Source organism: Gobio gobio (genome assembly GCF_949357685.1).
Source record: "Gobio gobio genome assembly, chromosome: 20".
Taxonomy (NCBI): domain Eukaryota; kingdom Metazoa; phylum Chordata; class Actinopteri; order Cypriniformes; family Gobionidae; genus Gobio; species Gobio gobio.
In genome coordinates this window covers 24327050-24342112 of record NC_137113.1, presented here as the reverse complement: position 1 = coordinate 24342112, position 15063 = coordinate 24327050, and the positions used below count along the sequence as shown (strand labels likewise).

At 37.9% G+C, this 15063-nt stretch overlaps 1 protein-coding gene across 2 annotated transcripts in view; it reads right to left on the bottom strand.

The window, feature by feature from the left end:
* thrab (thyroid hormone receptor alpha b) overlaps positions 1-15063 on the bottom strand; it is a 206526-nt gene that overhangs the window by 11261 nt on the left and 180202 nt on the right. Inside the window, exons 1-5 of one of the 2 annotated variants that reach the window (XM_079845753.1) lie at positions 13641-13901; positions 8307-8368; positions 5930-6030; positions 4771-4918; positions 3875-4080 (exon numbers count right to left, since the gene is read on the bottom strand). In XM_079845753.1, coding sequence (XP_079701879.1) covers positions 3875-4080; positions 4771-4918; positions 5930-6030; positions 8307-8368; positions 13641-13672 — 549 coding nt within the window. In that variant the 5' untranslated portion in view covers positions 13673-13901. Of the gene's footprint in view, positions 1-3874; positions 4081-4770; positions 4919-5929; positions 6031-8306; positions 8369-13640; positions 13902-15063 lie in introns of those variants that run through there. The other variant, XM_079845752.1, reaches the window with a different exon arrangement.

Sequence of the window (15063 nt, the reverse complement as noted above, 5' to 3'; positions counted from 1 at the left end):
TAAATGCTTCTTAAGCCCCAAAACAGCATATTAGAATGAATTCTGAAAGATTTTGTGAAACTGAAGACTGGCGTAATGATGCTGAAAAAAACTAGCTTTGCATAGGAATGCATTACATTTAAAAAATAATAAAATAGAAAAGAGTTATTTTAATTACCGTTTTTCTGTACCTTACTGTACCTTTCAACCTTGCACATATAATTTAATTATCAAAATGTTAAAGGAATCTGTCCAGATCGAATGAATATTCATGCCATTTTGTGATGTCTGTGCATAAACAACCCTGACCAAAGATTTCAATTGAAAAACATGTCCATGTGGTGGACGTCACCCCTCGTGGCACAACTGCGACAGTCCTAAAGACATCAAGACATTGATTTCTGTGGTTCTGATAAAGCAAACAGACAGAAATAAACAAAGACAGTGAAATCAAGACAAGACTGCAGAAAAAGTGCCTCCATCCAAACACTATTTTGTTTCATTGTGAGGCTGTGAGAGCAAACAAGGTTCAGGACACTTCAGCTGTGACAGACACGCTGTTTGAATAATTACTCTTATTATATTACCCCTTATTAGCGCTGAAGCTGCTAGGAAGCCTTCATGTGAAATATACAGATCAGAAATTACAGCGCAGACCACACAGAGAGGCGATGTCTAGAAAGTAAATAAAACACAAAAGAATCTGTTCAACGATTCAGAATGTGCCTCTGAGGAACTTCTGCTGCCGTTTAAGATTTGTCTGTTTGTGTTTACGCCGTCCCAGACGGACGGGACTGTTTTAACTGTGCCGCATTGGTGTATTTGTACGTTTTAACAAGCATGAACCAAAGTTTGTGTGTGTCTCTTCTTCCATGAGGTGGGGGTAGCACAGGCCCTGGATACGTCCCAAACGCAGCCTTTGCCTGTAAGACCCCAGTGTAAACTATCCCCTCTGCTGGTCCACCCTGGCCTTCTCACTGCTGAGAACTTGGCACTGTGCTTTCTCACTACAGAGATCTTAAGACAGCACAGTTGGACTACCGACAGGATGGAGTGAGTGTTCCCATGGAGAAAGAGAGTGCAGTTTATCGGGGTCATTCGGGGTCTTGGCCTTGCGCTGTTATTGGAGGCATATCTTGGTAGTAAAGGTTATATAGGCTGAATTCTTTATGGACCGTTTTACAGGAGTTCTCAGCCGGGCCAGGGAAGTGGTTTCTCTGTCCCCTGTGGCTGATCGTAACAGGGTCTAGTACAAGCCGAATGTTTAGATTGGTGCGCGTCAGGGCTTTGATAGCGCTCTTAATGGCTGGGAGGAAGGTGGGTGTTCGGTGGGCTGAGAAAACCAACCTTGGTTCTATGAAGGAGAGTCTCCAAATCACTCCTTCTCCTAGTAAGACGTGCTCAGATAACGTGCGTAGCTCACAAACGTTCAAGCGAGCCTATTTTATAGTCCCCCGGAGTCAATAAATGTATCCCTTAAAACTCATCTTTGATCAACAAAATGTCATATTTAAATGTGTTTTTTTGTCCTGTGAAAAAATGCATGCATGCCTTAAAATAGCTTGAATGTAACTGTATCCTTGCTTAATTTAGTATAAGCTGAAACATGAATATGCAAATGAGCCCCGTCTCCACTCACTCATACAGGGTCGTCTACAAGTCGATGGTAATGGGGTTGAAGAATGGTAATGCGTTTTATATATTGCTCTCTACACCGTCGGACACATAACGGTTATTAATATAATTAGCCTTTGGCTTGACTACGTTATCAAACAGCTAATAATGTGTTGCTAATGTTACACAAACCATGTTCCTGTTTGCCATCTCAGTCTGCCTTCTAAAAATCAGTATCCTTAGCTACTAATTCACCTGCTATATTACTAAAATGTACACAATTTTTTATCAACAGAAAAATAAACCTGGATAACCTGGCTTCTCTTGAGACTCCCCCTGCTTCAGAACGGTCATTGTTAATGATATGCTAAAGACCGCTGCACGATGACGTGATTGGTTACAAGGTAGTTTGAGACTTCAGAAACACCGGCGATTTCAAACCCTTGGTTCATTGTAGTTTTAAGGAGGAAATACTCAGCAATGGTGTTGACATGAATTTGCACATGTTTTGTCTTAAAGCATATTAAAAACACCATAAACAACATTAAAAACTTGATTTTCACCACAGGGGGTCTTTAAAGAACTGTTTTTGCCTATACAATGACAAAGTAACATTGGACCCCATTGACTTTCAGTGTTATGGACACAAAAAACAGAGAGAGAAAGAAAATCATAAAGCTTTGGAATGACATGAGTTGAGTAAATGACTCTCTTTTTATTCTCTTTAAGATGGACTAGTCTTTCAGGACAGATTACGCACTAGATGTTTTGTAGGCAGCCCCTTACACTTTGAGAAATATCCTTTCTGTCTCTCCTAAACTCTTCCTTTCCATTTTCTCTTCCTTTATCCTGCCACCTTTCACAGTAGGTAGTATATTGTCTGAGCGAATAAGAGGTAAATACCATCTAAACTCTTTCCTTCCTCTTTCCTTCCTTCTTCATAAACAGAGATTCTTACAAAGGCCACACTTTCATGGCTACATTCCAGTTATACCTGTCAGTTGCTTTAGCGCTCGCTGTTGCGCGGTCACAACTGATACAATATGTGCAGACTGGTATTGTCACTCAATAAATTGATTAGCAAGCTGTGTAAACAAATGCTAATCTGCACTGACAGATAAGGCCATAGGGATGCGCTAAGCTAAAAAAAAAATGTAGTGAGCAGACACAGAAATAAAATAAATGCACACAAATAAACTAAGCATCTAAGCATTTCCTTACTATTATATGGAAATATTGGACTAATTTAGACGTTACTATTTCCTGTAAAGCTGCTTTTAAACTGAATGTATTGTGATAAACGTAATACCAGTGTTATTTTAGCATTATTCATATATAATTATAGTATTTATTAATATTTTGAATTAGCTTTTAGCTTTATATTTTCAGTACTAATTTTGATGTAATTTTTATTCATTTGTCATGTGCTTTTGTTATTTTAGGAAAATACAGAAGGCATAGCGCTCAACGATAGTTCCTATATAGCTTTAAATATATTTTTATTTCAGTTTTCGTTTTAGTAATTTGAACACTTCACATTATTTATTTCAGTTAGCTGCATTTTTAACTTTCATTTACGTTTTTCCACATAATATTTATATTTAATTTTATTTATATTACTGAAAACTATTTTTAAATGTATTAGTTAGAGGTGCACGATTCTGGATAAACTGAGAATCTCGATTTTTGTGTTTCAAATAGAGATCATGATTCTCCCACGATTCTGAACAGACAACTTAACAAAATAACATTTAATTTACTAGAGGTTCTGACAAATATTAATTGCTGCAGTCTATAGAACATATTTAATGAATCTGAATGAATGATTCAATGACTCCCTCATAAATAGGCTACTTCCCTGGTTTCATTACTGGATAAATCAGTGTTTTTTTTAACAAATCTCTTGAATGAACAATTCAATAAAACATTTTTTAACAGTAACTTGTCGCCACCTGGTAGCGTAATGATACAATCTTTATTTGAAGCGCCATGTTACTTTCAAAAAGTGATCTACTCCATTTTGATAGCTTCTGTAGACATCTGTGTTTATATCTGAACCATAAACTTTTATCAGTTCTTCTGTGATAATATGATCATTTAAAAATAATGATACTGTGTGGTTGAATCTGTGTCATTTAAGAATGAGTGTGTGTTTGAATCGCGATCTTTTTACTATTAATTGTGCAGCTCTAGTACTACTTATAGTTTTAGTTAACAATGTTAAACAAATAAAACTGACTTGACCTGACATCGCGCATGCAGACACAAGGTGCTTGCTTACCAGGAACTTGCGTTTCTGTTTCCAGTGAGATCCCTGTGCATTGGTGTGGCGGTGAGCTTCTGTCACCATTCGGATCAGCTCCCATTCTGAGCTGGTGGGTTCTGGACGATTCTGCAGGGACTTTACCATCTCCTCCTTCTTCCTCTTCTCACGGTTCTCTTCAATCAAGCGCCGTTTCGCGACCCGCTTGGAGTCGTCCAGAACCACTACACCAAAGAGAAAAATGGGTTAATTCTCCAACTCTCATGATACATAAAACACTGTACAATTAAGTTATAATCCTCTTAATTTGGTTGGTCGAGCTGCTTTTCCAGTTAATCTTTCATTTTAAGGATGTTTAGACTTTTCCTGGAAAACAAAAGTAATGATTTTGCAGAGCAGAATGGCGGTGACAGAACTAATAAGAGCATCAGGGAGGGATCAAAGTAGAAACAAGAGACATCCATAAACCCCTATAGAGTAGAGCGAGAGAGAGAAGGAAGAAGAAGAAGAAATGTGGTCTGGGCTGAACATGTGCTGTACATATGTGAGGCGTAGAGACATATGTGAGGGGAACCCGTGACTGAGCACTTCAGTTTGCATAGGATTAATGTACCTTCGCTGTCAGCATGCATTTGTGTATGTAAGGAGCAGAGCTGCATTCGTGATCCAATACAGTGGGGTCCAAATGTCTGATGTAGAAGTTCAAATGCTTCTGTTTTGAATTTCCTTATTTAACAATAGTTCATTACAAATTCTATTAATGTTTGTTTTAATAGACTTTAATAGACTTGAAATCATAGTGACCCTGATGCAAACCTATGTACCGACTCATGAGTTTTTATTTGTCTCTGTGTGTTTTTGCATGTTCGGTGATTTTGTATGTTATTTGCATGAGTGTGTGCAAAGTCACTCACGATCCATGGCCATGCCCACAGCGATGCATTTTTTGAAGCGGCACAGCTGGCACTGGTTGCGGGTGATTTTGTCGATGATGCAGCAGCCATCGTATTTACAGGAGTAAGAGGGGTGGAGGTTCTTCTGGATGGTGCGCCTGAAGAATCCCTGGAAGTGAGTTGGATAAAGAGTGTATTGAGAGGCGGGGAGTCAGACCTGTGTGTTACCCGTCATACTGTATGGAGCAGGTAGATGGAAAGAGGCTTTTTGTCTCGTTTTGCTGTAAAAATATCTAAATATCCTTTTGAGAAGCAAATTTGCATGAGAATAAAACGTGTTTTCAGAGAATTAAGTTGTAGCCTCATTTTCAAATAAAATATATTTTTTTTTAAGCAGCCTAATAGTTATGTAGACGAATGCTTAAAACAAGCAAACCAAAAATATTTGCCAATGACTTATATCTTACCAACTCTTATATCTTAACGATATCTTGTCTTCTTGTTTTCTGTAGGGTTGCCGAAAAGCTACAATTTCAGTAACCAATACAAATATCTGTGAAAATTTGTATTGATGCCAAATTCGATACCACAGCAAAAACCAATACGCTCTTGAACACATTCCTTTATTTAGGGAAATCCTAACAAAAACCAAAACACAGACAAAGAAACAACAAAACACAAAAAAACGAAATACAATCAAATTATAAAATTAAAAATTAAATAAAAAAAAAAGCATGTGCAAACTGGAGAGTTGCTGATAACCCTATTTGGCGACATCCCTAATTTAAAAAATGTTTAGCAGACGTCTTATTAGAAAACTTTTTTGCAGTAAGGGTATCTGCAAGCTCTCAGAGCTCCTCAAATCAGCCTGTTTAGACATGAGTCAAAGAGACTTTCACAACACTGTTGTCACTCACAATTCTCTCCCTTCTCATACAGAGAGACAGATAGTGGATAAGATGGTTGACAGGTTTTTTTAAGCATGTGATATGACAGGTTTGAAAGTGATAGGAGTCTAAGTTTCACAAATGACAACAGGATGTACTGTTGAAAAGATCGGACCAGCTCCAAACTATGACTCTACGTGGAGTGACAGTCTAGTCTGTATATATATACATGTGGGGCTGAGGTGTCTGTTAACAGATGTCACTGTGCACAAGTGATAGCAGAGAAGTCCTACCTTACAGCCCTCACAGGTGATGCAGCGGTAGTGGTAGCCTGTCGCTTTGTCTCCACACACCACACATGGCTCATCCTTCTCCAGATAGCTGGGGATGTACCCTACCATACAAATAAATAAATAAAAATCAGTAACATTTATCATATACACATACATATATGCAAAAAACTTGATATGTTTCCTCAGGCGCTACAGCAAAAGGGCTGCCCACTGCTCTGTGTGTGTGTGTGTGTGTGTCTGTGTGTGTGTTTACTACTCACTGCACCTAATGTGTGTGCACTAACTTGGATGGGTTAAATGCAGAGGACAAATTCTGAGAATGGGTTACCATACTTGACTTTGCCTTCACATGTCACTTTCATTTTAAATAATAAAATAGAAAAACTGTTCGTCATTTGAAGGTAATTCTTCCCTAAAAAGTGAGTATATTAACCCTTGGTCTAACCAATGGTGTTAGTTTGGTGGTGGAAACTGTTAGGCAACAGTCATTTTTTCAAATTCAAATTTGATTTATAGCTGCAGTACTGCAGAAATGACACAATTCAGATTGATCCGAGTATCTATTTAAGACCTTGTCTTGTTAACCTTGATTGGTGAAAGCCCTGAGTGACTCTGAGAGAGTCCCTCGACAACGATTAAGATCCACCAGTGTTTCTGACAGGAAGAACTATCTCGCCTTATGCTAGACATCCGTCTGAGCCTCTCAGCAAATGTGTAAAGCCTTTCATAGATAAGAAACAAATTATCATTTGAGAAACATGCTATGGCTTACAGTAAAGGGGAAAAAGTCCACTGCCCACTATGGCCCTGTCCCAAATGGCACACTTCATATGCACTTTCGGTCTTGTGGACTTACAATCGCGGCCGCATGTGCGTGTCCGTTAAAGTCCATGAGACTTTGGGGTGTCCCATTTTTCAATTTAGGTTTCAGTATGTTCAAGCTCTCGCGAGAGCTCCTTTGTGGGCAATATGCGCCCTTGATGCAGAGACCGCACTGAAGCGAACTCCACAGCAGACTTCTTCCCGACAGTCAAAGCAGCGTTATGTCACAAAAGCGCAGACTCTAAGGAAGAGTGTTTAGGGTGCCATTTGGAACAGGGCCTATTTCACAAAATTCAAAGCTAAAAAATATACACTACCATTCAAACGTTTGGGGTTGGTAAGTTGCTTATGCTCACCAAGGCTGCATTTATTTGATCAAAAATACAGTAAACTTTTGTCTACTTATCCTCTAGAAATCATTCCAAAATTTTGATTTAGTGTTCAAGTTTAATTTCTTATTATTATCAATATTAAAAAAAAATGCTGTGCTGCATAATATTTTTGTAAAAACTGCAATCCTTTTTTTTAGGATTCAGAAAAGTTAAAAAGAAGAGAATTTATTTGAAATAGTAATCTTTTGAAACATTATAATAGTTTTTTCTGTCACTTTTTGATCAATGCATCTTTGCTGAATAAAAGTGACCCCAAACTTCTGAACAGGAGTGTATAAACTGCTGAAAGAAAATGCTAAATAATAATAAAAATAACTATTATCACATGTATTATCAACAAATTGTTACATGTTTTTACAAAGCTGAAGAACTTTTACTCTTAATTCACCATTCTTAAAACTAAAATAGGTGAAAAGAGAGAAAATTGTAACGTCTTTCATTAAGATTTGCAAACATCACCAGCAGGTGGTGCAAAGATGGGGTAAATAAAAATGCAGACTCGTGTAAAATATGGAATATTTATTGGGATACATTTTTTAGACTTAATTATCCTTTAGTACAAAATAAAACACTAGACAGGTCATTGTGGAATTGTAAATGTTACCATACTGCTCTAGCGTCTTTCTTCCCAAGTACATGTGACAGCACCAGCATTAGAAAACTACAAGGTTAGAGATTGAAGAGGATGTTGGGATATATCTGGCTTGCTATATTTGGCTGCTCTGTGCATGAGGTGAACGGGGCAGGACTGATGGATCTAAACCAAGCGAAGATGGGCTGTCCTGATAAATGCTTAAACATCCAGGCCAAATTTATTGAACTTCCTTAACTGAACAGCTACCCCTTAAACAAACCAATGCAAAGCCAATCCTTACAAAGCCCATTAGCCTGGGAGAACTTTAAAACGATTTCTTTAATGTGAGTTATAATGTCCTGAAGGAGTATCACCAGTACATCACATAACAACAAGTCTATTGAGCTATCTGATGCTGGATTTGATGCAAGGAGGATCACGGGGCAACTGAAAACCCTACTCTCCCTCAGGGTTTCTCGAGTGTTTCTCAGAAATCAGTGATGTATTCTGGGAGGACAGAGGATGGGGAAAACATATTGCTGCTGAAGCTTTAGGAAAGAGCATCAGTGTCTTCTGTGAGACATCTTACCAGACATGCTCTTCACCGAACACTGGCTGTTCTTTCTCTTCCTTTTCGGGCCATCGAGCCACCTGGAAAAAGAGAGAGAGAAATAGAGAGAGTTGGTATTAGTACATGCCACAAAGATGGCACATGGGAAGTCTTTGCTCTGACTCGATGGCTGCAATTCCCTGTGGTATCACTTTATATTTTTGACTAGCACACATTCAGCTCCAAGTGCTCCAACAACATGACAACCCTGTCATTTTGATTTGAGAGAGTGAGGATCAAAATAAAAGAAGACTGCAAATACAGGCAACCGTCAGTGCCATGGTTCACGTGTTCCTGACACGTTCACGTCCTGACTGTGATGGATCCGAGCCCACTCCCCTTCTCACTTCCCAAACATTTTCCTGCAAATTTTATTCTTAAGTAAACATATCTACTAAAATGATAAAAGGCCAAAACACAAAACAGTTAAGTAGCATACAGTGACAAAGCAGCTGGAAACTGCCGATTCACAATAATATTTAAAATATTAAGATTTTGTTTTATATTCTTCACTCTCAATGTTTTGAAGGTGCCTGAGGGGATCAATGTTTACACTTTTGGGAGAGATAAACCTATGAAAGGCATACTAATAGTATTCAATGGACAATAAACAAGGTTATTCAAGTGAACATACAAAATCTTACAGACTTCACCTTTAAAATGTTACAAAAATCCACACAAAACAAAAGCCTATTGTGACAGCGCTTGAGAGTTGCCAATTTCAAACACCTAAAAAAAACTTCTTAAAAGGGCTTTTAAATCATCTTTTTTTTTTCTCTCGCACTATTACAAACATTTTTACAATCTTACAATAATACAAATGACTGTCTTTGAATAATACCACTAATGAAACAAAACAAACAATTATAATATCCCATTTGAGATCAACTTTTTAAAAACTATTAGCAGTTTTGCCTCACCACCAACAACTTCAGGTCATCCAGTAGTAGTAACACCCATTACGACTAAAGAGGCATGTACACTGACAGCACTAAAATCACTGAACATCATTAATTATCAATGAGAGCAGGCGATTTCCGGAGTCATGAGAGACAGAGGCAGTTGCTGATGTAACAAAGCTGAGCAGAGCAAATGAGCAGTGACGCAATGCGGCGACTACCAATGAGACTGCAGACAGCGATCCGTATGATACAGCTGGACATCGTGGCTTAACAATACAGCCACTCTGTCACCTCCAGCGACATATACGTGTGAACGCCACAGTCTCCCGGTACATCGAGTCTGTCTGTGATTAAAGGGCTGGAGTGGCTCAGCTCTACACTGGGAGAAAGAGAGCAGTTATGTAACAAAGTGCCCAAATAATGCAGGCAAATCTGTTAGAATTCGGTGCTAGTCTCTCAACACCCTTTCAACGCCTTTGCCGCTGCTAACGCTAATGCTAGCCTCTTTAAATATACATCAAAAAGAGTTTGATTTCTACAGGGAGAGTGGTTTTAAAACTCCACATGATACTAATATGAGTTTATACGCACAATCATGAGCTTGATTTTGGGGGGAAAAAGCACCTTGAATGCACAACCAATCATAAAGGCATAAAATACGAATTTAAACATTAAAAGCTGTAGGGTTAAACATCTTTTCCTATTACATAAATGCTTACATTACCCTTACACAAATACTGGTGGGACAGTTTCAGATAATACAGAATATAGTACTTTGATATATAGCCTACTATAATACTAAACAAGTACCATGTTCATGTACTATATATAGTAAGACGGTTTTCACCCTTTTTGATGCCATCGACCCTTAAATATGATCCTTCTGCAAGATATATATATTAAATATATGTGACCCTGGACCACAAAACCAGTCATAAGGGTCAATTTTTAAAAAAATTTTTTTTTAGATTTATTCATCATATGGAAGCTGAATAAATAAGCTTTCCATTGTTGTATGGCTTGTTAGGATAGGATACTATTTGGCCAAGACACACCCTGGAATCTGAGGGTGCAAAAAAAAAAATCAAAATATTGGGAAAATTGCCTTTAAAAGTTGTCCAAATTAAGTCCTTAGCAATGCATATTACTATTAATAATACATTTTTGATATATTTACGGTAGGAAATTTACAAAATATCTTCATGATATTAAGTTATCCTAATGATTTTTGGCATAAAAGAAAAATTGCTAATTTTGACCCATTCAATGTATTGTTGGCTATCACCACAAATACACCTGTGCGACTTGTGACTGGTTTTGTGGTCCAGGGTAATATATATCCTGTATATACTAGGGATGCCACAATTCTCAATATAATATTGAACCGTTCGGTACGGCATTCACGGTTCAATATGCGCAATTTATCTACAAATTCTATCATTTGCCTCCATCCCAATACTGAACAACGCGACATACATTAACATCACACGTTAGTGGTAGAGTTATACTCACGGAACACTAGTTATTCACAATCACGAAAGTGCATTATTTGCATGCGTTTTAAAGCCTTCATTCGTGTGCATATGCACTGTTTTAACCGAGCTTGCGCACTAAACGCCTGTCAAACACGTGATTACTGGACTAAGTAGTCTTACTGTGCTAATACTGTCAAATACACACAAGGTTAACATAAACACAGTCGGATATGTCTAAAGTGAAAGTAAAATCGCGTGTCTGTATATTAGATGCACGCAGGTCTTAAATTGACAGCAGCGCAGCCTAGTGAACATGCTGTCCTTAAAGGGACAGTTCACCTCTAAAATTATGTCATTATTTACTCACTCTAATATTGTTCCAAACCTGTATTCATTTCTCGATGACAGGATTTCATTTTTTGAGTGAACTATCCCTTTAATGTTAACAAAAGACAAACATAAAATCACTCACTGCTCTTGACTGAATAACTTTAATACAGTAGCTTTAATAAGAATCAATGTATATTTTATAGTGAAGTCTATGTAGTGTTTTATTTTTACATTTATTCATTAAATTTCATACTTAAATACTGCTGTACAGCTCTGAGCTGCCAGTGTAAATCTTTATATACATTTATTTTATATTATACAATACACTAGGAATGTGTACAAGGTTTTTTTTAAGTAAAGTTTTAAGTTTAAGTAAAGATTTTCAATTCTTTTAAGTAAAATAAAGAAAGAGTATTGCAATAAAAAATATACTTTTTTTCTCCTTAGCCTCTTGCTGTTCCTGTCGCCTAAGAATAGAATAGCAAAAAACTGATGTGACAAGCCATCAGAACCAAACCGAACTGAAAACCGTGGTTAAAAACCGAGGTATGTATTGAACCGTGGACTAACTGTATTGTTGCATCCCTAGTATATACAGTATATATTTATATTTTAAAGATCCATTTACACAGTAAAAATGTTAGGAAGAAGTGTTATAAACCTGAAGAGAAACATAAAATACAGCATAGCAAAGAAAACTGAATAAAACGGTAATGTTAAATTCGGTTTCATTTAATGTAATTATACTGATCATATTATTTATTTATAAATAAATATTACATGAATTTGTATTTATTGGGATATTCTTTTTTTTTAAAGTTTTTTTTTTTTCTCCCCTGAAATTTGTCTCGGACCACCTAGCACGGCCCCCTGGGTGTTCCCGAACCCCAGTTTGAAAACCCCTGCTCTAAGGCACTTTAAGAATCCCATTGGAACTTTTTGTTTGTGTCTCGAGTTTGCCCTTTTCTCATTTGATAGAATCTTCTGGCAATTACCAAGAGAACACAAAACAAGGTTCATGTGATGTGCTCCCTCAAGCCATCGCAACGTCACACACAAACACAATGAAGGCCATCTTTGTTCAAAGCCATGGGGGAAAGATTAAAAAGGGTTCAAAGCCTAATACTGGCGAGTGTGTTCTTTCCCTCGCCACATTGTTTTTGTCATTTGCTGTATTGATTCTGCAGCTGTGGAACGTCATTTATGAATGTCATTTAATATGTCTGACTGAGGTTCTGTCAGGACGCTGAAGCCTCTAGACTTTGTCTCTCTTGCTCTCTCTCGGGCCGACAGAAATGTCACTCTGAAGCCTCGCTGTCTTCATCACAATCACTCTGATTTGCTGTCGTGGATAGTTTTACCAATACAACTGTCAATCATCTGCTGCCCCCATGGGAACCTGCTAGTCACGAAGAAGACAAAACACGTACAAACACAACTCAAACCAAACACAAGCATTGCAGATTTCACGTTTCAGTCTTTTTCAACACACCCCTGGTAATCAATACTGAATACAGAATTCATTAAATAACAATTCCATCATGGCAAAAGCAATGTGCTCCTGTGAGAAGATAAACAGTGCAATAGAAAGATAGGCAGACAGAGGCATAGAGAAAGATAAAGCAGGAAGGGCTTTTTCCACTCTGACACTCGCTATAAAAAGAAACCTCAGAGGATGCTGCCTAGTCAGAAATGGATGGGAGGGGTAAATCAAATAAATAAATAAATAAATAAATAAATAACAGCCAAGTTGGCACGTGCTCTCCGCAGAAACATCAATTATTCCGGATCCAAATGGAAGAGCTACACAACTTTCCCATTAAAGGGACAGAGGACAACCGCTGTAACATCTGAGAGGACAGGTAGCAGTTTGCACTGTAGAATCATAATATGAACCAGGAATGAGTGACTATCGTTTTGCACACACAAGTGACGGACAGCTGGCACATAATCGGTCCGATCTGATGATACTAAAATGGTTTCTCAATAAATACTCAGCTGCAGCAGCATACATGATTCAGAAGTATCAGAGATCTGCACGTTCGGTCGACCGATGCATCACAGAAGACCCTCAAAAAGAAGATAGAGCAACATTCTCCACACAAAAGAACCCGAGGGGTCTGAAGTAGATTCCCTGGATCAGGAATAGATCGCTAAGAGTTTCCTACACTTTTTTTACCAATGAATTACCAATCAATATAATAATAATGTTATTAAAATATATTAATACTACTACAGTAATAATAGTATACCCAGTATTTCTAATATTACCAATATAACTAATATTCATATTATACTATATTAGTAATAATACTAATAAAGTACTACTATTATTACAAGTCATACCACTAATAACAGTATAACAAGTATAGCCAGATTAGAGATGAAATATTTTAGACTTTAGCAAAAATAGAAAAATGCATTGACAATAGAAATGTTATTGATTTTATTAATCAATTCAGATTTCCATACATTTTCCAGGTCTCGATATCGCAGCTTTCAAAATCCCTGATATTTTCAGTCTTTCCATGACGATGGGAATCTTGTTAAGACGTTACGAGAGCAGCATAGCTTGTGGAGCGGTACAGGTAGGAGAAGAGTCTCACCTGATAACGCAGTGGGATTGGAGGATGTGCATGGTGAAGACGAAACGCTCCGCTGTTCTTCAGAATTATAACTCTTCACCACATCAACGGAGCGAGCCGTATAAACACAGTCTGACTGGATTCTTTTTGATGCGTCTCTTGCATAAGTGCACTCTCTCTCCCTGTCGTTTGGCAACCCTCCCTCTCTTTTTCCCCTCTGCCCGCTGTCTCTCCAACACTGAATTTCCCCTGACTGTTCTTTATGAATATTTCGAAGAATCCTTCGTGAGTGATTGTCTCTCTCACTCTTAATCCCTCCCGCGCTCTGTGATTGGGTGTTGTGATCCCTCTCGCGAGCGGTAATCCGGGGTTAGGAGCGAGAGACGTGAGATTGGGCAAGCGATGTGATGAATCAGGAGGGCTAGAGCCTGAGATATGCCAGCGCCCATAAACATGCCAACTGGTTCTGTCACCTCCAGTTATTTTCAACTTTATTTACTCTGAACCTCTGTGCCGTATTTATATCCAGCAAGGTTTCATTCATCCTCTATGACAAGGCAAACACAGTACAAGCAGTGACAGTGGGTTAATTCAGGGGAATAATATAAATAAATAAAATGACGGAAAGGAGTTTGGGGAAAAACTGAACCATCACACAACACTATCCAATACCAAGTTAAGCAATGTAAGTTTGAGTGCTCGAAACTCCACACTGAATTTGGAAGCACTAATGTTCAAAACTTCAAAATATTTTTTATAAAGAAATATCTAATGCTCAAATTATGATCAAAATTACAGTAAAAACTGCAAGGCTGTGAAATATTATTCAATTTAAAATAACTGTTTTCTAATTCAAAATATTGTAAAATGTAATTTATTCCTGTGATGGCAAAGCTACATTTTCAGCATCATTACTCCAGTCTTCAGTGTCACAAGATCCTTCAGAAATCATTCTAATATGCAGATTTTATGCCGTGCTGCCTAATTTGTGTGTGTGTGTAAACTACTTGTTTTCAGGATTGTACTGATGTCAAACTTTTGGTAGTGTACATGTGTTTGTAAAGCCATGTCAGAAAAAATGTTCATGTCCAATTGAGGGAAGTGAATGAATTATTCCCACTGCGTAAATCGAGGCTTTGCTTTTTAAGAATGGTTAGTGGAGTGCGGCATGATTTGAGTGGCAGGAGGCTGAGAGTCTCAGAATCTGTCAGGCCACTCTGTCTTATGCAAAGAGAAGTTTTGGAGTCACTCCACCTTGCATTTCCTTCCTTCTAAATCCCTCATTGTGTGTTTGCCGTTTGCCGTTTCCCTCTCTCCTTCTCTCCTCTGCCAGCTTTATGAGAGCTTATTTTAGACCATGTCTAAATGTGATCTGGCAGCTCAAAGCTAATGTCAGAACAAAAGCCACGTGCACTCTCGCAAAGAGCAAAGAAGAAAAGAAGCT